General features: G+C 42.7%; 1 protein-coding gene and 1 pseudogene across 1 annotated transcript; both read right to left on the bottom strand.

The window, feature by feature from the left end:
• Positions 1 to 1349: 1349 nt before the first annotated feature.
• Positions 1350 to 10915, bottom strand: LOC113037160 (alpha-1-antitrypsin homolog). Its single transcript, XM_026193916.1, has 5 exons — positions 10814 to 10915; positions 6715 to 7327; positions 6262 to 6532; positions 2326 to 2473; positions 1350 to 2202 (listed from the first exon to the last, which is right to left on the bottom strand). Exons 1-5 carry the CDS (start codon positions 10820 to 10822, stop codon positions 2011 to 2013), a joined length of 1233 nt encoding a protein of 410 aa, XP_026049701.1. The 5' UTR covers positions 10823 to 10915; the 3' UTR covers positions 1350 to 2010.
• A 5946-nt stretch (positions 10916 to 16861) lies between these two features.
• Positions 16862 to 21841, bottom strand: LOC113037162 (alpha-1-antitrypsin homolog; annotated as a pseudogene).
• Between the last annotated feature and the right edge of the window lie 1619 nt (positions 21842 to 23460).

Below are 23460 nucleotides of genomic sequence, written 5' to 3' on the forward strand. Positions count from 1 at the left end.
CAGAGTTTTCAAAAATGAAAGCCAAGGAGGGCCCGTCATTTCTGACTGATGGTGGAAGGCTGAGCCAAGCTTTGGAGATGTGATGGCTGCTGAATCTCTTCCTGTCTCAGTGACACTGAGGGGGCAGTCTGGGGCTGTTTTCTAACTCCACTGTTAGTCTCTTTTAGTGTCTTAGAGCAGCGGTCCCCAACCCCCGGGCCTTGGACCGGTACCGGTCCGTGAGTCGTTTGGTACCGGGTCGCGAGAGTTGAGGCTCAGGTGTGAAATGTCTGGTTTTCAGGGTTTTTATCGGTTTTCAGCGTTATTTTGTTATCGTTTTGATCGTTAACTCTGTTTCCCTGGGTCTTTTCACGTGTGTTATGAATAAATCGTCTTTTTTTCGGTACCAGTACTAGTTTTATTTTGTTGCATTTATCTGCGACACCTTAAAGGCCGGTCCGTGAAAATATTGTCGGGCATAAACCGGTCCGTGGCGCAAAAAAGGTTGGAGACCGCTGTGGTAGAGTCCAGCAAAAGTAAAGGAGTGGGAATGTTCTAGCATTATTCCCTAATAAGAATTAAAAAAGAAAGTCAGCATGAGAAGCAGAGACTGGTGCATGCTCTTTTTATGGGGTTTCTGGGGCAGCTGTAGATCAGAAGTTAGAGCGGGTCATCATTGGATACTAATCAGAGGTTTGGTGATTGATCCCCGGCTGCTCCAGTCAGCAAATATCCGTAGGGGAAGATACTAACCCAAAGTTGCTCTCTGATGCATCCAGAATCGTCAATGTTAGATAGAAAGCTCTTAAGCATAGAAGGTTGGGCGTGTATGGATGGGTTAATAATAGATGCTGTATATACAGTGATGGTCAAGTTAAAAAAAAGTAATTAGATAACCTTTCAATAAACCTGCCAGTCCTATTTTTTGCAAAATCCTTCATATAAAATATAATCAAATGAAAAACTCTCTTTTAAAAATGCTCGTTTGTCATTGTGTCATGAGACACTCTCACAAAATCATAACCGCATGTTTGGATAATGTGGGGATTCTTGTTTGTCGCCTATGTTGTCAACACTTGCACGATGTGGACATACAACAGTTAATCTCTCTATTTTTAAACTACTTTTACCATTTCTCTCACATTTCAAAATAATATCAGGGAAAGATGGAAGGTCAGAATGACACCCAAATGAGTCTTTAACTTGTTTTAACAGGTTTCATTAAAAACTGCCAAACTGTTAACTCAAAGCCTAAAAGGATTTGAGTTCATTTGATCGTAGATTTGGGGTTGATGTCCACCTGAGCAGTTTCCCTTCCTTTTTTAACCTTGAACAGCCTGAAACATGAAATAACTACAAGAATATTCACATTTTTTTAAAACTTAAATGTTTATTGAACCTTCTGACAGTTTTTTTTAGAAAGAGAGTGCAATTAAACATCAGTTTTCACATATGGATCTTGATTTTTCATATTTTTGCTACATTTGTTCCTTAAAAATGTGCAACTTATTCAGATTCATTCATAAGTGGACGAGAGATGAGAATATTCTGAATATTTATTAGAATCTGTTGAAATGCTACTCGGCATCTAATGTCAGCGAGCGGGTTAGATAATAACCTTCTCCCATTGGAGGGAGAATTAAACAGAGATTTTCCTGGAGCAGTCGGGACAGTGACCCCCAAACTGAGCAAGTGGCTTCTGTAAACCCCAGAGTGTCTTTGTAAGTCTGGGATTTAGTAACTAGTTTTCTTGCCCTATGAGCCACATCTTAGTGGAATATCTCAGAAACAAACCACAGCAAATTTCTCATTTATTTAGTATCAATATTTTTAGTTAAAACTATGGTAGTCTTAAGATTTCTTCTTTTTTACCTGAGCAAAATGTCCTCAATATTACTTTGTAGACCACATAAATTAGTGTGTGCAGACTGACAAATATGTGTTTAGTGTGAGCGCTCAGTCTTTTATATCATGAAAGGATCCTTATGATGACAACTGTGATCAAACGTGTCATCTCACAACTGTGTGCCGTTATGAAGCTGTTGGTTTGTTGATCCTGCCCATGAAGAGGATGCTTCCAGTCGAGTTTTCTACAATGAAAACTAAGAAGGGCCTGTCAATTCTGACGGGTGTTGGTGTAGTCAGTAGGATCCATTCAGAAATGGTGATGGCTGCTGCCTCTGTTCCCATCTCGGTGACACTGATCGTGGCCTTGTGGGATGCCTGTGGGAAAAAATAAGAAAGCGGGCAGATCAAAGCTAATTTCTCAGAATTCAGTTTAACCAAAAGAGTAGGCATGCTCTAGTCCTGTTCCCTAAAAACAAGTAAAAAGGAAACTTCGCCCACCTTTGATACTTTAAGTGGAAACTTGTTTGACACAGCAGAGAAATCCGCGGTGTTTTCAAAAGCACTTGTGATGCCCATTTCTTGCAATATATTCCTCAAGGAGGCATTAGTGGCAATGGAAAATTTTGGCATATAAAGTTCCACATACCTGAGAAACAGAGAAACCATAATTATACAGTTACACTGCTGGTGGTTCCATCTTTTTCTAACTGGCTCAGCTCAATCTTCACTGCAACAGTCTTGAACAACACCCGCATTCCTGCTGACGCCAATCCGCCAGTGCAGCTTACACACCACCTTCACATCACTCATGAGGAAGCTTGCACGATACTTTAGCTCTCTTGCTTGAAGCTGGAATTGTTTCTGGGTCATTGACTTAGTGTTTTGATCTTTTCTTTACTGCTTTTGTAAGAAATGGTTTTTGTTTCTAGATTTTGTTTTCAGTACTTGGTAATTGTGTTTATTATAATCCTTATATCAGCTTTTGCTGCCTTCCCTGTGTTTCCTGTGTGCAGCTGTTAGGTCTCCCTCACTGTAGGTTGGTTTCTTCCCTTTTTATTTTGCCAGTCTCTGATCCCACCTGCTGTATGTGCACATCCTTACTACTTGGTAGTGTGTTTTCCTTGCTCCGGATTCTCTTGGCGATAGCGGGGTGTTAATCAGCCAAAGACCTGTCTCATTTTGGTTCAGCTCTCAGTTGAGAGGTGTCCCATCACCCTTACCATTAGCCACACTGAGGGTCTTCACCACTTACATCGGCCTGCAGCCAAGCCGCCTAAATTCTCTACATGATCATCGGCCTGTAACAGCCACCAGAAGGTCTTCTACACCTTCGTTGATCTCTGGCTGTGCTGCCAGAGGGTCTTTGCAGAGACCCTCAGCCTCCAAAGGACAAAGCTTTCAGTGGTCTCCTATCAGACCCTCCATCCCTATCATCCAGATTCATCTCAGCCACCAGGGTTGATTTGTTTCACAGCCAGCCCCTGACCTGGCTTCCCACTTCTGCTGGTTCCGTGGCCAGCACCCAGAGCTGCTCCACTCAACACCACTCAAAGAGTTCTTTAAGTCTCCCCTTTGCATTTCCATTCCTTCTCATGAGTCCTGCATTTGGATGCACATCCTGTCAACTACACTGGCAAATTGTGACAGACGCAGCCTCATTCTCCCAAACCAGAGGGTGCATTTCATTTGGGTGCAAACCACTCCAGTGCATGATGAAGGTGACACTCTGATGAAGCCAACAGTATCACATCGTCCACAAAAAAATACAAATACGTCTCCTCAGTCACTTCTCCAAGTCAACGAAACACACGTATACTGGAGGGTCAGCCTGCCATGATACCCCAGAAGTCCTGCAAAGGGTAACAATCTGGTTGAAGGTTCAATGATTGCCAAGAGCCTCCTTTCCAGCAGTGTAATAAAGCTATAACTTGTTTTTTTAAATGCACAGGCGATATAGGAAACGCTCGGGTCACCAGACTCAAAGTTCCTCAAAGTGCTCTTTCCATAACCCAAAAATATCCCCAGTCCAGGTCAGCATTTCTTCTGCCCAAACATGACCCGAGCCCAGCCCTGCTTTCACATTTATTCATGTAATATTGAGATATTTCAGTGTTACCTCATCATACCAAAACAAAGAACACACTTTTCCTCGGTTTGGGTTCTGTTAGTACACGTAATATACAGTGTTGAACTTACACAGTGTGCAGATTTATACTAATCAAACACAGAAAGTTGTTCTACTATTGCAAAATGATCATTTTGACTCCACAATCCTACAAGTAGCCACATCTGCAAATGTTTCTAGCTTGTTGTGCATCTGATCATATACAACATTAGATTATTCTACATACAATGGGAATTACTTTTTAACCTACATAAACGATGGCACAACACGTAGCATCAAAACCTGATACACAGCTGCCCATTGCGCCTGTTTGCTTCTTTAGCCGTCACAGTTGTTGTCTGAAAGCCAACAAAGACGGATTTTTCTTTACCAAGTGGATCATCACAGCCTTGCCGTGTTGGTCCATTTCACCGACTTTTATGGTTACTATTTTTATTGTTTTATTTTCTGTTGTTACAGACGGGACAGACATGACTGGGGGGAAAAAGGGAGAAAGAAAGATGAAGGAAAAGAAAAGCAGGGGGGAAGAGGGAGAGTGAGGAAGGACACTTAAAAAGAAAAGAAACTCCCGGATCACCTGCTGAGAGAGAAAAAAAGAGAAAACAAGCAAAACAAGAGAGCAACATAATAAACACAACACCATCGCATTAATCTAGCTAAGTGTAAATAACAGTAAATACTAAATATTGAATTTTGTTGTGCAGTGCGGCGCACAATGTGCTATGAGGTAGTAGCCAAGAAAGGTGTAGTTTGTGTCTGTGAACACCCGTGTGCACACCTGTGTGGATCAGCACGCTTGTATTCAAAAAGCTAAGGAGCTTCTTAGACTACGATGACCTGGAGGACTGAGAACCTTCACAGGCATATTGTATTCAAAAGGTTTCTCCACATAACGATCTGCTAGAGCAGGGGTGTCGAACTCCAGGCCTCGAGGGCCGGTGTCCTGCAGGTTTGAGATCTCTCCCTGGGTCAACACACCTGAATCACATGATTAGTTCATTACCAGGCCTCTGGAGAACTTCAAGACATGTTGAGGAGGTGATTTAGCCGTTTAAATCAGCTGTGCTGGATCAAGGACACATCTAAAACCTGCAGGACACCGGCACCTCGAGGCCTGGAGTTCGACACCTGTTTGCTAGAGGGTGTGGGGAGCTATAGCCCCGTCCCCCAGGGCAGGCATGGAGGAGATCCAGGCCCCAGACATCTACATGCCCCCAGAGTGCGAGAGCCCAAGGAGGACCGCCGGAGGGACATCCGAGCCACCCTCCTGGGAAGAGCTGAGGAGAGCCACAGATGAGGGGTCACCCAGCAGCCACAGAGCAGAAGCCAGAGGAGGGCTGCTCTGCCGGCAGCCAGCTGTGCCAGAGTGAACTGAGCCCCAGGCCCAGAGGCTGGAGGTCTGAAGACCCCCACCCCCCGGAAGGGGCCCGACTGAGCCATGGGTGGCAGGCCCTGCCATGCAGCCACCGGGAGTGAGCCGGTACATACCCAAGCACCCCAAGAAACAAGATCCACCAACGCACCTACGCCTGAGGGCATCAGCCACCGGCAGGGAGTGTGGTGAGGGGAGATAGGCCTCCATTCTTTGGAGGGGCTGAGATGTTCCCAGAGAGGTGGAGTCTGAGACCCGACCTGACGCATAGACAGACAAACAGGCACACACAGACACAAACTTGCATTCCCCCCTCATGCACACATATACAAACACTCGGCACTCAACCAATGTGGAGACAGACACAAATGGACACTGTACACACAATCACACTCCCCAAACATAGTCTATACCCCAGGTCCAGGTACCCTCGCCCGCAGAGAAGGAAACTGCACCTTGACCCAGAAGATGTTACCCTTCCCCCGGGGTGGAGACAAGCAGACCCTGCCCTGCAGCAGCAGGGAGGCCCAGCATCCCAGACCCCAACTGGACGGCCAACACCTCCGTCCAGCCCCTCCGCCCCAATGGCTATCAGAGAATGGGGGTGTGTGAAGACCCCATACCTCCCTCCTTCCGCTCAGTGTAGTGTTGCTGCGTGTTGTTCTAAAGTGCATTTAAAACATGGGTGGGCATGGTAAAATTTAGAAAATTATAGCCAAGATGACGACCGTTAAGGGAGAGAAGTGTACAACCTTCCAATGGTCACAAATAAACTCTATACCTTTAGTGCATTGCTCATCCATCTGATTCTCAGTGTAAATAAACTTTGGGTCTCGTAATAGCAAAGCTAAGAGCAGTTTTATGAGACACAGAAATGGGTAACACACTTCAGCTACTACCAAGAAAGAATAATCAGCCATAATGCAATAAGTCTTACATCATAGATGCTGAGTTTTGCCAGTTTCTTATATGGTCCTTGTTGATGTTTTCCTCTACACTCCTCATCCAGCCTTCATCAGGAAGGACAATCATCATGGAGGTTTGACTCTCGTATGGCAGCAAGATGATGCTGGTGTGGTTCGCTCTGTCCTCAAAGATGTGGTAGTATCCCGTCCTTACCATCATGTCAACCTGAACTTTGGTTCTGCTGTCAACATGGAAGTCCGCCTTATGTGTCATTTCACTATTAAATGGTTTCTTCCAGTATCCTGCCCGACACAGTGGAGAGTGGTGATGACAATATTGGGATGTGTCAGCATGAATCATACTACTTGTTGAAAGTATATTTCAATCATCAGCTGACATCTAAGCTGACCTTTTTTATTTAAATATATGTAATATTCATGTTTGTCTGTTGTAGCCTAACAATAGACTTGATCAGGCTGCTTACCTTTAAAATAGACATAGTTAATGAGCATCATCATGGTTTCAGGGTCAACATCGTTCACCATATCTTTGATCTTGTCCTGTGTTTTATTGGCAATGTGTCTGTTGATTTTATCTGCAGCCTCAGCAGGGTTAGTAAAGTTGATTTGTAAGACCTCACCAGAGTAATGCTGCTTGACATCATTCAGAAACTTCTCCAGGGGACTGAAACCTGAGTGCACTGCAATGGTATTGCCAACATCCAGCTTTTGGTTCTCCTGGCTTTGTCCAAGCACGTGGAAAAGATGTTGGTAGGCTTCATTGACCTGAGTCTGGTTTAAGGTGCTGTAGCCCAGGCTGGAGAACAGCTGGCTGTGGGTTTCACTATGGGCCCCAGTAGACAGTACGGACAGGGCAGTGGAGATGCCCAGTGGTGAGAAGAAAATGTTGTTTCCAGCAGCAGTCCTCGCATTCAGACGTTTGTACAGGGCAAAGGCAAAGTCAGCATTAGGAGCAGAGAGCTTGTGGCAGCTCATATGGTCTTCAGAACCACGGTTGTGGTGGAGATGGTGGTCTGCCGAGGCTACAGCGAGCAACAGTGCAATGAGTGCACAGCTACAGAAATGCATCTTTAGAGTCTGTGGATTGGAAATCAAAGAAGTAATACAAAATGAGTTCCAGTTAAAGTTTTTCATTACAGGCAGTTATCTATCTGTAAATCATAATTCCTCAACCTTTGGTAAAAAGAAGTAATCTAATTAAATCTTTCATCTACCACCTTTACAGGGGCAGCAGTCTGAGCAGAGAAGTACACACTTCCCTTACCCCAGCCACCTCTTCCAGCTTATCCGAGATAGACTGACTTGTTCCCAAACAAGGCAAAAATTATAATCTCTCCAGCAACTCCTGGGCCTGCCCTGTAGCCTCCTCCCAGTATGAGATTCAAACAGCTCACCTAGGTTTCCAGTAGTCATCCTAGTCAGATGCCTGTACCACCTCAGCTGGCTGTTTTCCATTTGGAGGAGCAACAGTGCTGCTTTGAACGTCAAAGCTCCCACCCTATCCTTAAGTAAGAGCTCAGACATCCTTTAAAGGAAACTCAGTGCTGTTGTTTGTATCCGCAACATCGTTCATTCGGTCGCTTCATGGGATCTTGTGACAATAGGACCATAGATTGACTGGTAAATTGACAGCTTTGCTTTTATGCTCCACGCTCCTCTCACTCATAAACAACACCTTGAGACCCAGGCCTGAGTAAGCTACCCCACCCTTTTCCTTCGGAGAACCATGGTGCTGATTCTCATTTCTGTTTCTTCACACTTGACCGCAAACTGCCCCCGATCAAGCCAACAAAACTCCATCATTGTTGTGTACATCCTCCACCACCGTGCAACATCGAAATATTCTGTCCATAAGAATTATGACCAGAATTGTGACAAGCTGTAGCAGAGATGGAAGCAAGTCCGGTTTACTGCTGAAGATACAAACTAGGCACTCGCCATGGCCTGCAACAACAAGCCAGACACCTCATAATCTCGAAGCACCGCCCTGCTCTAAGTCCACAAAACAGATGGTTGGGCAAACTCCCATCCCTTGAATGTCCTCAAGAGAATAAAGAGCTACTCCAGTGTAGGGATGAGTACCGGTATCCGGTGCCATCATGGCACCGGTTCTGACATAAACGGTAGTAACCAGACCAAAAGCAGCGCACATTTCGGTGCTTTTTTTCGGTGCTTTTTTTTCCTGAGCTGTGATACACTTTGAATTCTAGCCAATCATTTTACCTTTCCGAGGATAGTAGGCGGGTCCAGGTACGTACGTTCTTTTAGAGCAGAGCTACAGATTAAAAATGTCCCAAGGCGAAGCGGTCAAAAGTCTGGCTGTACTTCACAGCAAAAGATGCAAACTCAGCAGCAACAAGTGCTTTAAGCTGATACTGTGATACTGTCAAAGGAGGTAACACCTCGAATCTGATGAAACACCTGGCGACGCATAGCGTTTTTTTAAAAGCCGAGAAATGCGCCGTATTTGATAGCTTGCTGCGAGACCTCACACCGAGCACATCTACTGCGGTGTGGTGCCTGTTATCGGACCCGGAGTTAGCAACATCCCCCAAAAACCCAAAGAGGAGAGTCCTGGCCCCTAGCCCTGCCAGTGTAGCAGAAATGATGAGGATGATGATGCAGCAGCAGCCGTTCTTCTCTGCGTGAGTAGCTTCATGTTGTTCGTGTGTAATTTACGTTGAGTAGGCTAACCACGTTATTACATTAATGCATGTAAGGTGAACTAGCAAACATCATCATAGCTACATGAGGCTGTCTTCTTGTTTGATGGCAGATACTCCCTTCACCCTGGCCAAAAAGGCTAAAATGACCAAAGTGGAAAACAGTTAAACATGAGAGGTTTTTGGACAAAGTTTGTGTTTTCCATTGTTTAAGCACTGCTTCCAGCCAAGAGTGATACCATATATGCCCCATAGCTGCAGAAAAGGCTAACATTGTTATCTTTTCACAAAAAAACAGCTGAACATGAGAGGTTTTTGGACAAAGTTTGTGTTCTCCAGTCTTTAAGCACCGGTGTGAGCACCGTTTGAGCACCGGCACCGTTTCAAAAGTACCGATTTGGTACTGGTATCGGATAAAACCTAATCGATACCCATCCCTACTCCAGTGTTACATGGGCAGAATGATAACTTGTCCTGAAGGTATTCGAACCTGAAGGCACAGAACCACAGGCAGAGAACCAGGGGGATACAAGTAACCTACTCCTGCTCACTGCCTCTCAGCTGGGGCACCTCCAGAGTGGAACAATTATATTTTCTAATGAAATAATGCAGTTACAGTATCTGAAGTCTAAAGGGAGTTATTATTGTTTACCTTTATCTTTCATACTTTAGCAGACTCATTTTCCCAAATATTTCCTGGTAATGTAGTCAAAGGAGCTTTTAAAGAAAAGCGTCTGGACTTCTTTAAGTTGCTTGAAGACGTTTCACCTCTCATCCGAGAAGCTTCTTCAGTTCTAAGGACTTAGAACTGAAGAAGCTCCTTTGACTACAATGACCTGGATGACTGAGAACCTTCACAGATATTTCCTGTTAATCTACTGTCAGCTTACATTACTGTGGCTCAATGAATCACTCAAACATTATTTGCCATTACAGTAGCTTACAGTTGTACTATGATGGCCACACTCCCCTCGAAATACGCAAAATATCTGCACCTACAGTCAAAGAGGCAGAAAAATATAGCAGTACACCTTAAGAAAACTTGGTTGCGCTCTATTACAGCAGTAATGTTGCAATAGTGGGTGGAAACAAGGTAAACATATGGAAATAGCGAGTTACTATCACTTTATTAACAATGTAATATTCAAGTAATAAGCAAGTAACATCCTGCACCAGCAGTGGTGTCAGCCGCAAGTAGGTAGCAGGCGGCCACAGCACAAAACCACAAAATAATAGCAAAGTAATGTTTTGGTAAAACTTTTAAAACCTGCTGCCAGCAGAACAGAAACATCAGGGAAACTTTTCTATACTTACTTCAAAGTCGTAGCAGTTTTAGCATTTTGCAGTCCTGGTTGTTTTTGATTACACAGAAATTAATTCACTTTTTTCTAAGTAATCATCAGACTTTATGGATTTTGCTTGAATGCGTTATTAACATAGAATTAAAGCTGTATTTGTCAGGCTGGATTCTCTGCACAGAAAATACCAAACTTGCTTCCACATAACAGGAAACCAAAAATGAACAAAGACAAATGCTGGAGATAAAAGCATAAAATCAGTTCCGATATTATATTGTTGTAATCTGATCCTTAAAATGTTGGAACATCTACAATGATTAATTATTTATTTTGAGGTTTAAATCATTTTAATATTAGGAAACTCGAATGCACAGAACTTGATGTTTCCATATCTTCCCCTTCTCGTTTGTGCCGTATTGCCGCACTGTCACCTGTTACTGAAAGTCAGTGTCTCTGCCACAGTAGATGTTTGACTTGTACATACGGATAAAAACAAAGAGCAGAATGAACTGAAATTTTGAGAACAACTCATAACACCGTAATAAAATACAACGAATGAAAAGAATGAAAGAAGCAGTCAATTAATGGAGGCTTATGCTTACCATTAACATCTTATTTAGTGCAGTTTCCAGAAACTCTGTTTTTTGTTTTCAGCAAGATTAAAGACAGTTCGCTGACATTTCTGTTAAAGATTAACACAGATCAGCACTCTCTTTACAGAACTTTTGGATTGATTAATTTGACTTTGTTCATGCAACAAGACTTGCTCAACAGCACAGGTAAATAACTGAGTGAAGAAATGAAAACAACTGTTCGAAAAAACAGAAGACAGCAGAAATCTGGAGCCTTTTCATGAAATACATGGTACCTTCTTTTCAACAATCATGTTTAACTGAACTTGCAAATCATACAGGCAACAGACAGCAAAACTTTATATTGATATTTATTTAACCTCCTAGGACCTGGCATCCACATATGTGGACATCACATTTTGGGTTATTTAGACCAAAATACTCAATTTTGCTCTACAAGGGCCTGATATCCACTTACGAGGACATTATATGCTACTGTTCTATCAACATTTTAAATGAATATCCTCATATGTGGCTCTCATTTTTCTTAAAAACAAAAATAAGGTAAAAAAAAATCTGGTAATTCTTTGTTTTTACATTCATCGGGCCCCAATCAGCCCAAATATCAAAGAGAAATTAAAAATGCTGCTGTGGAAGAGTCTGGGTCTTAGGAGGTTAAAGATGAAGATGTTAAACAACATTTAGAATATATACACAACACATGCAGTATTATTAACCATGTTGTGTTTGGGGTGAAAATGATGGAGCAACTAAACGAAAACCAGACTGGATGGCATGTTGCTGCAGGATGCTGTGGTGGCCATGCAGGTTCAGGTTCTGGGAACCATTCCTGTAGAGACCATCCGTTGACCTTTTCTGCATCGCACAAAGACATTTCAATTCAATTTTATTTACACAGCGCCATATCAAAGCAGCAGTCACCTCAAGGCGCTTTATATTGTACAGTAGATCGTACAATAACACATACAGAGAAAAACCCAACAATCATATGACCCCCTATGAGCAGCACTTTGGCGACAGTGGGAAGGAAAAACTCCCTTTTAACAGGAAGAAACCTCCGGCAGAACCAGGCTCAGGGAGGGGCGGGGCCATCTGCTGCGACCGGTTGGGGTGAGAGAAGGAAGACAGGATAAAGACATGCTGTGGAAGAGAGACAGAGGTTAATAACAGGTATGATTCAATGCAGAGAGGTCTGTTAACACATAGTGAGTGAAGAAGAAACACCCAGTGCATCATGGGAATCCCCGGCTGCCTACGTCTATTACAGTACCTGTAATACCTACAGCATGTTCTAATCGCTCTAATAGGATATTATGGTCGACAGTATCGAACGCTGCACTGAGGTCTAGCAGGACAAGCACAGAGATGAGTCCACTGTCAGAGGCCATAAGAAGATCATTTGTAACCAGTGTAGGGACTAACGTGTTACTTAATAACGCGTTAGTCCCTACACTGGTTGGGACTAACACGTTATTAAGTAACGTGTTACAATAACTACGTTATTATTGTGGTAACGAGCACGGTAACTAGTTATTATGCCAAAACCAGGAACGCGTTACTCGTTACTGGGATTTAGATAGGGTCGTTATTCGTTACTTTGTGTGAAATCGAAACACGGACCTGGGAATAATGTCACACTCGAGTAAACGGCGTTCTGGTTAACCTCGTCTGAGAAGTCGGGATTCCAATATGGCAATGCCCTCGAAAACGGTTGTTTTGCTGGCCCTCTACAAAAAGAAATTACTGCTAAACACATATGCAGCCATAGCTGGACTCGGTGGGCCGATGGTGATATTTCGTTTTGATATGCTGGGGGGGGGTTTGTAACGGTATAAACAGTGAAAGGTGGTGGATTGGCCAGATGCTGGCAGATGTGTAAAAATAACTCAGTTGTTTGGTGGTGGCTATGGCGGAGCTTCCACAGATTCAGTAACATTAGCAAGTGGGCCTTTTCCCCTGGCTTCTGCTCCGCGGCTGCTGAGTGAGCCCTCATCTGGGACTCTCCTCAGCTCTTACTGGGACAGTGGCGCGGCTGCCCCTCTGTTGGTCTTCCTTGGTCTCTTGTGTTCTGGGGGCCTCTGGATGTCTGGAGTCTTGATCTCCTCCATACCTGCTTCATGCCCTGGAGGACGGGGCTGTGGCCCCCCCACACTCCCTAGCAGATCGTTACATGGAGAAACCTTTGGAATGCAAGCATGCTGATCCACACAGGTATGCACACAGGTGTGCACACAGGTATTCACAGACGCGGACTACAGCTTTCTTGGCTGCTGCCTCAAAGCACATTGTGCGCTGTCTATCCTGCGTGCTGCACAATATCGTTTATTATTTAGTATCTACTGATATCTACTGCTAGCTAGTTTATTGTGATGGTGCCGTTTTTTTTATTATGTTGCTCTTTGTTGTTTGCTTTCTCTTCTGTTTTTTTCTCCATACAGGTGACCCAGGTGTTTTGGTTTTTTTTGTTTATTTGGTTTTTTTTGTTTGTTTGTTTTTTCTTTCTTCTCCCCCTTCTCACCGTCTCTTCTGCCCTTTGGTTTTCTTTCTCTGCCTCTCTTTCTTTCATTCTTTCTCCCTGTCCTATCCCCCAGTCATGTCTGTCCCGTTTGTAGCAACTGAAAATAAAATAAATTCATAATTATAACAAAGGTCAATCAAATGGACCAATATGGCAAGGCCATGATGATCCACTTGGTAAAATAAATCCGCTTGGCATCTTTCTTGGCCTTAAGACAACAATTCTGATGCTAAAGATCCAAACGGGACACAAAAAAAAAACAAAACCATTAGCAAGTGGGGGAGGCCATCAGGTGGATGAGGGAAAGGGGAGGCAAGAGGAGGAGAGACCCGAGGTGCCGGCAGGTCCGAGTGTCAGGTGAACTGAACTTCAGGTAAGAAGTTATGAGCTGCAGTCTATCTGGGTCAGATATAAACCAAGTTTAGGTGGAGTTTATTTTCGTTGTGCTGACTTCTTACAGTCAGTTACAATAACTCGTACTGCTACTAGCTAGCATGAGGGAGTTTATATACAGCTGGGTGGTGCTATGATGTTACTGATAGTGAACTTTATTTTTATTCATAAGGTTAGTTTGTAGAGTTGCCAACGGCTCCTTAAAAAAACGGAATCGTCTTGTATTCGTAAGTAGTCCGGACTTGTAAGTCCCGGACTTCAGCTAGAATGGAAAAAAAAGACACAAAGCTGGATTTATTCTGTGTGTTTACGCTGCAGCGGCCTCTTCTTCTCTCATTCTCTCCCCCTCCCTCTCCTGTTGCTACTCAATCATGAAACTGATCAATGATCAAGATTTTCTCTCTTGTTTGTTTATCGCACACTTTGCGCCAGAAAGAGGAAACCACAGCTGTAAAGCTGCTGGTCATTATGTCGGTTTGGATATGTGGTGAGAGGGAAACATGAGGATGAAACCAGGAGATGTCCTTACTGAATCATCAGAGCTGAACAGGTGATGGAGAAACAGGTTTACCTTTCAGGTGACATGAATGAGTTGAAGTTATGAACTGTTTCTGAGAGACAAATAACACCAGGATCCTTTTCTAAGCAGCTGACAGCTGGTAACTGTGCAGGGGCGGGTCTAGCAAAGTGTTGCCAGGGGGGCATGTAGGGCATTAACAGGGAAAGGTGGGGCACAAAGAAATACTTTTCTTTCTTATTCTCATTTAAAATGTCTCACTTTTATTAAATAATTATCTGAATCTTACAACAAACGAATGATAGATTGATACATATATACCATCAGAACAGTGAACATCACTGTCACAACAGTGTTTTCATTCAAAGGCTTTATGATTTTTCCTATAATGGCGGCCGGTCTGTAGTCAAAATGCTCGGGCCGATTTTTTGTTCCAGTCCAGCCACCAACATGGTGTGACCAGCTCAGATCCTCGCTGATGTTGATGCCCAGGAATCTGAAGCAGCTGACTCTCTCCACCCTTGCTCCTTCGATGTGGATGGGGGTGTGGCCTCCTCTCTGCAGTCTCCTGTAATCCACGATGAGCTCCTTGGTTTTGCTGACGTTGAGCAGCAGGTTGTTGTCGCGGCACCGTGATGTCAGGGCTCTCACCTCTGCCCTGTATGCCGTCTCATCTCCATCAGAAATGCAGCCGATGATGGTGGTGTCATCTGCCAATTTGATGACGGTGTTGGAGCTGTGTGTTGCTGTACAGTCGTGGGTGAACAGGGAGGAGCTGATGTTCAGGTCACAAAGTTTCATGACTAGTCTGGATAGTATGACGGCAGGGAGTGAAGATGTGATGTGAGCTTTGACTATACGCTCAAAGCACTTCATGACAATGGAGGTGAGTGCTACTGCGCGACAGTCATTTAGGCAGCTCGCATCAGGGACAGGGATGACAAGGAGGACGGTGCTTGCCCATGTGTCCATGCAGTTGCTGGATGACATTGATGTGACATGCTCACAGAAGAACTGCGGAGTCATTTGAGTGACAGAGTGAATCTAATTCCTCAGACAAGCAGCAACTCCGGACAGCACTGACTGAAGTGTGGGTTGCCACCCCAGAGGATGACATCCCGAAATTATGCTTGTCCATATGGAGGTATATTAATGCCAAAATCAAGGGGGACACTAATTACTGATTGATTCTTTTATTGTTACCTGCAGTTATTTCACTTCAAAAATGTATTGTGCTTATGTTTCTTGGTATTTACTGATTCATTCCTTAAAAGGTAATGAAAAGCAACACACGAGTTTTCATTTGCATATAACAAAAAAGTGAATTTACAAAGAAATGCAGTGGCATGTTATTAAGTCCCTTGAGTCTATTTTCCCCCTTTTTGATTTCTTAGTATTTTTGCATATTTGTCACACCTGCACGTCTCATATCATCAGATTAATTTTACTACTAAACTCTCAAAGTAAACACAAAATGCTGTTTTTTAATCATTAATTGTATTAAGGGAAAAATATAGCCAAACCTACCTGGTCCTATGGGACAAAATAAAAGTAACTCAAAACCAGTTGAGATGCTTTGGCATGAACTTAAATGGGTTCAAATCCTCCAGTGTGGCTGAATTAAAACAATGTCACAAAGAAACGAGTGAAAATTCCTCCAATGGATCAAAAGAGTCATTGTTAGTTATTGCAGATACTTGATTGCAGTAGTGCTCTCAAGGATGGCACAACAAGTGTTGGGGAGTAAAGGAATACGTGTACCGGTTAAAATATGAGCAACTGTATTCCATTACAGTTACTGTTTAAAAAGGTGGTATTCAGAATACAGTTACTTTGTTGAAATAAAAGGTTTTCATATGTTAGGCTGTCCCCTCTCTATTTTTGGTAATTCCACGCCAAACAAACCCAAACAAAACACACATTGAGAGGCTCTCATGTCTGTGTCTCAACCTCACGGCCCATGTCACCTCTATTTGCGTGAAGAAAGACTTTTATTTATTTTATTCAAAAAATGTTTTAATATGAAGGCAATAGAGTGTTATAGGCATCGCCCTAAAGCATGCAGCCTGATGGGCAGTGTAGTCCGTGCTGCAGGGAGGATGGACCCGTTATGTGTCTGTGAGCGAGGGAGGAGAGAAAGGAAAAGTACGAGCTGTCACCGAGCAGAAACGGGAGCTGGAAGCATGTAAATATAATAATAACCACTGCAGCCAAACAGAGAGCCTGACGAGCCCAGCTGTAAGTAAGCTGTTAAGACTCGACTGTACGCTGTGTTCCTGTTTCCTCTGAAACAATAAGTTCTGTTGGAGCCTTTCAACGCCTCTCTCTGTCTCTCGCTAGTAAAGTCGACCCAGACAACAAAGTAAAGCTAGTTTTCAGCTACGAGCCGACACGAACCCGACGTATCAGCCAGAGGTCCTTTACTACGGTTCAGAGCCGCAGACCTGTTTTATATACGCGCGGAACAGTTTTCTATACGAGCAACCTTCAAATATAAATCAAATATTTGACATAATGTTTCCAAACTTGCTATTTACCTGAAAGAAAATGTCACTAATGTCGTTTTTGTTGACCAGAAAATCAACGTGTGCAGACAGATAACCTCATAAATAAAGGTCAGTGTTTTTAATCATGACAGGATCTTTATTATGGCAACTGTGACCTTAATATCATCTCACAAGTATGTGCAATTATGAAGCTGTTGGATTGTTGATCTTCCCCATGAAGAGGATGCTTTTAGTGCAGTTTTCCAAAATGAAAACCAAGAACGGCCTGTCAATTTTGATTGTTGGTGGCGCTTCGAACATTTCAAAGATGCTGACGACTGCTGCCTCTGTTCCCATCTCAGTGACACTAAGCGTGGCCTTGTGAGATGCCTGTGGGTGAAAAAGAAAGGAGACGGTCAGATGCTAATTTCTTACTCTGTAATGAGTCTTTAAGTGTCTCAGAATCAGAACCAAAAAGAGAAATGTTTGCCCACCTTCGAGACTTTGAGCCGACTGTTATTGGACAGACCAGAGAAATCGGCATGGTTCTCAAAGGCACTGGTTATGCCCATTTCCTGCAATATGTTCTTCAACGAGGCATCAGCGGTTATAGAAGATTTTGGAATCGTAAGATCTATATACCTGAGAAATAGAAAAACGGACTGTTAAATTACAGGTTGTTCCTCTTTTACTAACTGGATCAGGATCATAAGTCTTCATCACTACAATGTCCACATTACTGCTGACACCACACAAATCTGCCACTTCAACTTCGCATCACTCGTTTCCTGCAAAGAGAGGTTCTGACTCTTGTTTTATCTAGTTCTCACTAAGCCACCAACCACTCCTTTTTATTTGGAAAGACGTGCTCTGATGACGCCAACAGCACCACATTATCTGCAACAGTTAGGAATATTACTCTGAGCTTCCCAGAGTAGACGCCCTCTTCACCCTGAGGTCCTGTCCATGATCTCAGGGTGAAGCCCTAACAAGAGTAATCAGAGAATTCAAATCCTTCTAAAGATTTTTACATTTGATGTGACCTTGACCCAATTTTCTCCAAAATTCAATGTAAATGAAATGTGTTTGAGCTGCTATTATCTACCATCACACAAAATCTGAAAACTGTGAATGCTACCTGCCAACAAACAGACAGGCAAACAAATGGAACTGATTACATACTTCTTACCTTCTTATTATTGTTAGCTTTATCAAAAAGGTAAGTTTTTAGCCTAATCTCAAATCCAAATCCAAACTGGAAGCTGGTTCCACAGAAGAGGAACCTGAAAGCTGAAGGTTCTACTTTTAAATACCCCTGGAACCACATGTGAGGAGAAATTTGCTCCTTCTTGCTAGTCTCTGTCAGTACTCTCGTGACAGCATTTTGGACGAAATGAAAGGCTTTTAGGATAACCGGATAATAATGAATTACAACGATCCAGCCTGGAAGTAATAAATGTATGAACTCGTTTTTCAGCATCACTATGATACAGAACGCTTCTCATCTTTATGGACATTGTGGAAAGCACAAAAACATCCCTACATATCTGTTGAATGAGCACATTGAAGAACAGATTCTGGTCAAAAATGATTTAAAGACTATATGAATACATCATACGCTTGTAACGCATTTCATCTACAGTACGCATCAATGTAAATGTACTTGGACACTCAAAGTTAATAACAGGAGTGATATAAAACAGCAATAGGTCATTTTGACAACAGTCTCCATCTACTAGCAAGCAGGAATATTCAGACATAATGCAATAAATCTTACATCATAGATGCTGAGTTTTGCCACTTTCTTATGTCGTCCTTGTTGCTGTTTCTCTCCACAGTCTTCATCCAGAATTTATCAGGAAGGACAATCATCATAGTTACTGTTGTATGGCAGCACGATGATGCTAGCGTGGTTAACTGCATCCTCATAGAAGTGGTAGTAATCCATCCTCATCATCATGTCAACCTGAGCTTTGGTACTGCCGTCAACGTGGAAGTCGTCCTCATGTGTCCATTCTCTAATAAACGGTTTCTCCCAGTATCCTGCACGACACAGTGGAGAGTCGTGTTGACATTATTGGGATGTGTCAGCCTTAGTGCTGTCAGCATTAATCTCGCTGATACGACGTTAACGCCATAACCGCATTAACGCAGCAAATCCTTGTTAGCAAGTTAAGGCAAGCTAACCCTAACTCGCTAGCGGGGATTTGTCGTGTTAATATGGTTATGGCGTTAACGCCATGTTTGTCTGTTGTAGCCTAACAATAGACTTGATCAGGCTGCTTACCTTTAAAATAGACATAGTTAATGAGCATCATCATGGTTTCAGGGTCAACATCGTTCACCATATCTTTGATCTTGTCCTGTGTTTTATTGGCAATGTGTCTGTTGATTTTATCTGCAGCCTCAGCAGGGTTAGTAAAGTTGATTTGTAAGACCTCACCAGAGTAATGCTGCTTGACATCATTCAGAAACTTCTCCAGGGGACTGAAACCTGAGTGCACTGCAATGGTATTGCCAACATCCAGCTTTTGGTTCTCCTGGCTTTGTCCAAGCACGTGGAAAAGATGTTGGTAGGCTTCATTGACCTGAGTCCGGTTTAAGGTGCTGTAGCCCAGGCTGGAGAACAGCTGGCTGTGGGTTTCACTATGGGCCCCAGTAGACAGTACGGACAGGGCAGTGGAGATGCCCAGTGGTGAGAAGAAAATGTTGTTTCCAGCAGCAGTCCTCGCATTCAGACGTTTGTACAGGGCAAAGGCAAAGTCAGCATTAGGAGCAGAGAGCTTGTGGCAGCTCATGTGGTCTTCAGAACCACGGTTGTGGTGGAGATGGTGGTCTGCCGAGGCTACAGCGAGCAACAGTGCAATGAGTGCACAGCTACAGAAATGCATCTTTAGAGTCTGTGGATCAAAAAGCAAAGTTAAAATGATACAAAATGAGCTCCAAGTAAGGTTTTTCCATCATCAGTCCTTGAGTCATAATTTCATGACTTTATGAGTTAAAACCATTGAATTAGATTGAATCAGGTAGTTTCAGGATATGGCATTAAAAATAAGAAGAATGCTGATATTACTTATTACATTATTTATTTACTTATTTTTATGAGGTCACAATCAAGTCATCTTTTGTGATCCACAAATATTACTATGTTATTCCTAACATGTTATTATATTGTTATCAGTATATTGGTACATATAAGAGTTTTGACTCATATATATGGCGTATATTTGTTTCCACATTTCTGGATAAAACCACTGCTGATACAATATATTATTTGGTAGTTTCCTGGATTTTACATTGTAATTTCATAGTAATGATTTAATATTTCCATATCATTGCTTTCTTATTTCCACCTTACTGCACTATTGCCACATTATTACTGAGCTGTACTGAAAACCACTACTGACAAGTTCATCAGATGAAAAAAGTAGAATTTTCATGAGCATCTCTTATAACAGCATATTTCTGCAAAGCTGCTTGTAACAGATCCCAAAGCTACCAGCTGAGAAGTCACTCTGTGCAAACAACAAAGGCTGGATTTTAAACCCAAGAAGTTACCTGGACTGTCAGGCAGACAACTCGACTAAACGGTCTGATTGCCAGTAATACAGCACCTGTAAGTAGTTGAGTTACTGCCCATTAGATGACTGCTCAAAAACACCCAGTGAGTGTAGGTCACCACGGATGTATTTCAGCTTCCTCAACACAGCAGGTATTATAATAGAGATTTAGCTCTAAAAGATATTTGAGGGATTTGAAAGTGTCTCTCCCACAGCAGATGTACAACTGTGAGTTGAATCATGAGCATCACTAAAATAATAAAGTCATATGTCTGTTATTGACAGAATAGAAATAGATATTTAAAGGTAAAGGCACTTCACCCTTCAGTGATTTTTTGATACACTGGTAAAGTAGTAACCAGTAGTTCAGCTGTGTTGTAACATTGTATACAATATAACTGATGATACCAACGAAGGAAGCAGACAATGAATGCTGAGTAATGTCATGTCTGCTAAAACCACGTGATTACATCCTAAAAATCATCTTTAAATCTCTTAACTGTCGTTTACTTCTTACATTTAAGTACCTAAAACGTAGAACTAATAGAGACTGATGCTTACCACTAACATCTTCTGCAGTGACGTTTCCAGAAACTCTATATTTAAGCAAGCTTAAAGGCAGTCAGCTGACAGTTTACAGATTAACAAAGATCAGCCTTCTCTCTTCTGGATCGATTCTACTGACTTTGTTTAAACAACCTAACTTGCTCAACAGGACATGGAAATAACTCTGGGTGGGTCAGGGTGTTTTTGGTAAAAACAAAAAATCAGAATCACGCAAACATACAAGCCTGGAGAAGTCCTGGCAAAATACTCAAGATGGCAGAAATCTGGAGCCATTTAAAAATGTGGGAAAACATTGAAATCTGTCAATTCAAATTACTTCCAGTTTAAATCATTTCTGGAAAATAGACAAGCTGGCTTCCTTTTAACGATCATGATCAACTGGGAAGAGAAATCATACTGAGACCAGACAGCAAGACTGACCTTGGTATTAATATTCATTGAAAGCTAAAGGAGTTAAACAGCACGAACACTATCAGCTGTTTTGTCTGGTGGATAATAATGTATTAGGCAAGTATTAATGCAAGAGTTCAGATGACTGCTCATAGTCAACCTGTCATGCTTATTTAAAACTAACCTTTATGTTATTTGTTATTTGACTGGTTGCTTGTGTCATTGAGCAAACTTAATCACCTCCCCGACCGACTAAAGATCTAAAGGCCTGACAGAAGTAAACATATGCAAAGGTGAAAAGAAGACAAGCGATGCTGCTGTAGTTGTTCAAAAAAGATTGAAACTTACCAATGAACTGATGTTGTCCTAGGCAAAATTACTTATACTTTATATATACTTAAGTACATAATTTTTGACTTGGGCGCCCGCCCCCCAGAATATCTGTGCATGACTCTGTACCTATACTAATGATCCCTTGTTGTGGGTCTCCTGCTGTGCTCAGGTGCTGCTGTACTATATACATGTTTCTGTAGATGTGTCCATGTTGACCTCATAATATATGATAATTAATTAAAGGAATTTAAGGAATGTGTGTGTGTGTGTGTGTGTGTGTGTGTGTGTGTGTGTGTGTGTGTGTGCGTGTGTGTGTGTGTGTGTGTGTGTGTGTGTGTGTGTGTGTGTGTGTGTGTGTGTGTGTGTGTGTGTGTGTGTGGAAACAGCAAACCACTGTGAACACTGACAGAGGCCCTGGTGTGTTCAGGGAGCCCAGCTTAAATATGCAGCCATCATTCCTGTTGAACATGTTTACTGTGGTCGTTGACCTCCTTGTCTACGGCGGTGGTGATGATCCGAACTTTAGGGAAGGCGTAGGCCACCGAATGGACCCCCATCTCAGCCTAAGCAGGCGGGAAACTATCTCACTACATGTGTCCTGGAGAAACACAGACTTATTCTAGATGATTCGGTGAAGAACACATCCAGCAGAATGATAATTTCATATATTTACATAATAACTTAGCTTCATTAACAGGCATCACAGGTAATAAATACTAATGACCTACTGCCAATGTTGATAATGGATAAATATACTGCAGCACTATTTATTACTGAGCCTTTTAAAACCTCATTGTGCTAAACGACATTCAGCCTGAGGTGCTGCCAAACAGCTAATCCCTGCAGTAATCACACTAAGTAGCTTAGAGAATTTAAAACATCAGCACTATTTTGACACCAGTTATCACCTTTATTAACAGAGGAAGTCTGTTAGCATAACATGTCTTTTGCTCTTAAGAAATGCAATATTAACCTAGCACGTATTTTGAGGACGAACAACGAGTGTGAAACGGGGGCAACCTACAGCAGAACTTACGCATGGCGCAGCAGCTCCAGTGACACGGTGCTGTCCATAGGATACGTTATCTTCACTGTGTCTTGGCAGCGAGTAATGGCTGAAGCTTGTGTCATTCGGCGTGTGTGGAAAACACCCTGTGTTATCAGTTCAGAAGGAACACTTCTGAGGAATGTGAGAAACGCTTCCTCCATCCTGTGCAATGTTAACCGGGTCTAAATGACATATTGTAGTAATTACACAAAATGGCTAGCCCCACCCTTCCTGTATATCCGACTTAGGACTTCAAGCTGAGTTTTGTCATCTCTCAGTTGGAGCCCCTTTCACTGTCTTCTCTTTGGTGCCCTATAAACAGTGCTCCCCTTGGCCTCTCCCTTTCTACAATTCCCCTGTGGGGGATGGTCGGTGTCGTGCCCCAACACTGCAACACATAATGTATTTTTAAGCCACCCTGATATTTCTGATTGTTGTCTTTAAAGTTCAGTCATTGTGTCTGTCTTTGCTAGATGCTGTAAATGTAAATGTGCAGTACGTGTGTGTCACATGTGTTATAGGCACAGTCAGTGCTAGCATGAACAGGTCATTCTTGCTAGCTTGGGAGTTGTGGTGGGTGGAGCTGACCCTCTTCCCTACTGTTTGCATTTGGTTGTAGGAGCTGGAGCGAGGTCTTGGTTTCTTTTACCCTTCATTGTCAGACAACGCAGGAACACACCGGCTACACAAAGCCCGGGCTCGTGAGCAACGTCTCAGCTTCCACTATTAAAGCTTTCCTAAGACTAAGTGATGAACGACAGTCACTGTACGATTCTGTGTGTGTGTGTGTGTGTGTGTGTGTGTGTGTGTGTGTGTGTGTGTGTGTGTGTGTGTGTGTGTTACT

Source organism: Astatotilapia calliptera, chromosome 15 (assembly GCF_900246225.1).
Source record: "Astatotilapia calliptera chromosome 15, fAstCal1.2, whole genome shotgun sequence".
Taxonomy (NCBI): Eukaryota; Metazoa; Chordata; class Actinopteri; order Cichliformes; family Cichlidae; genus Astatotilapia; species Astatotilapia calliptera.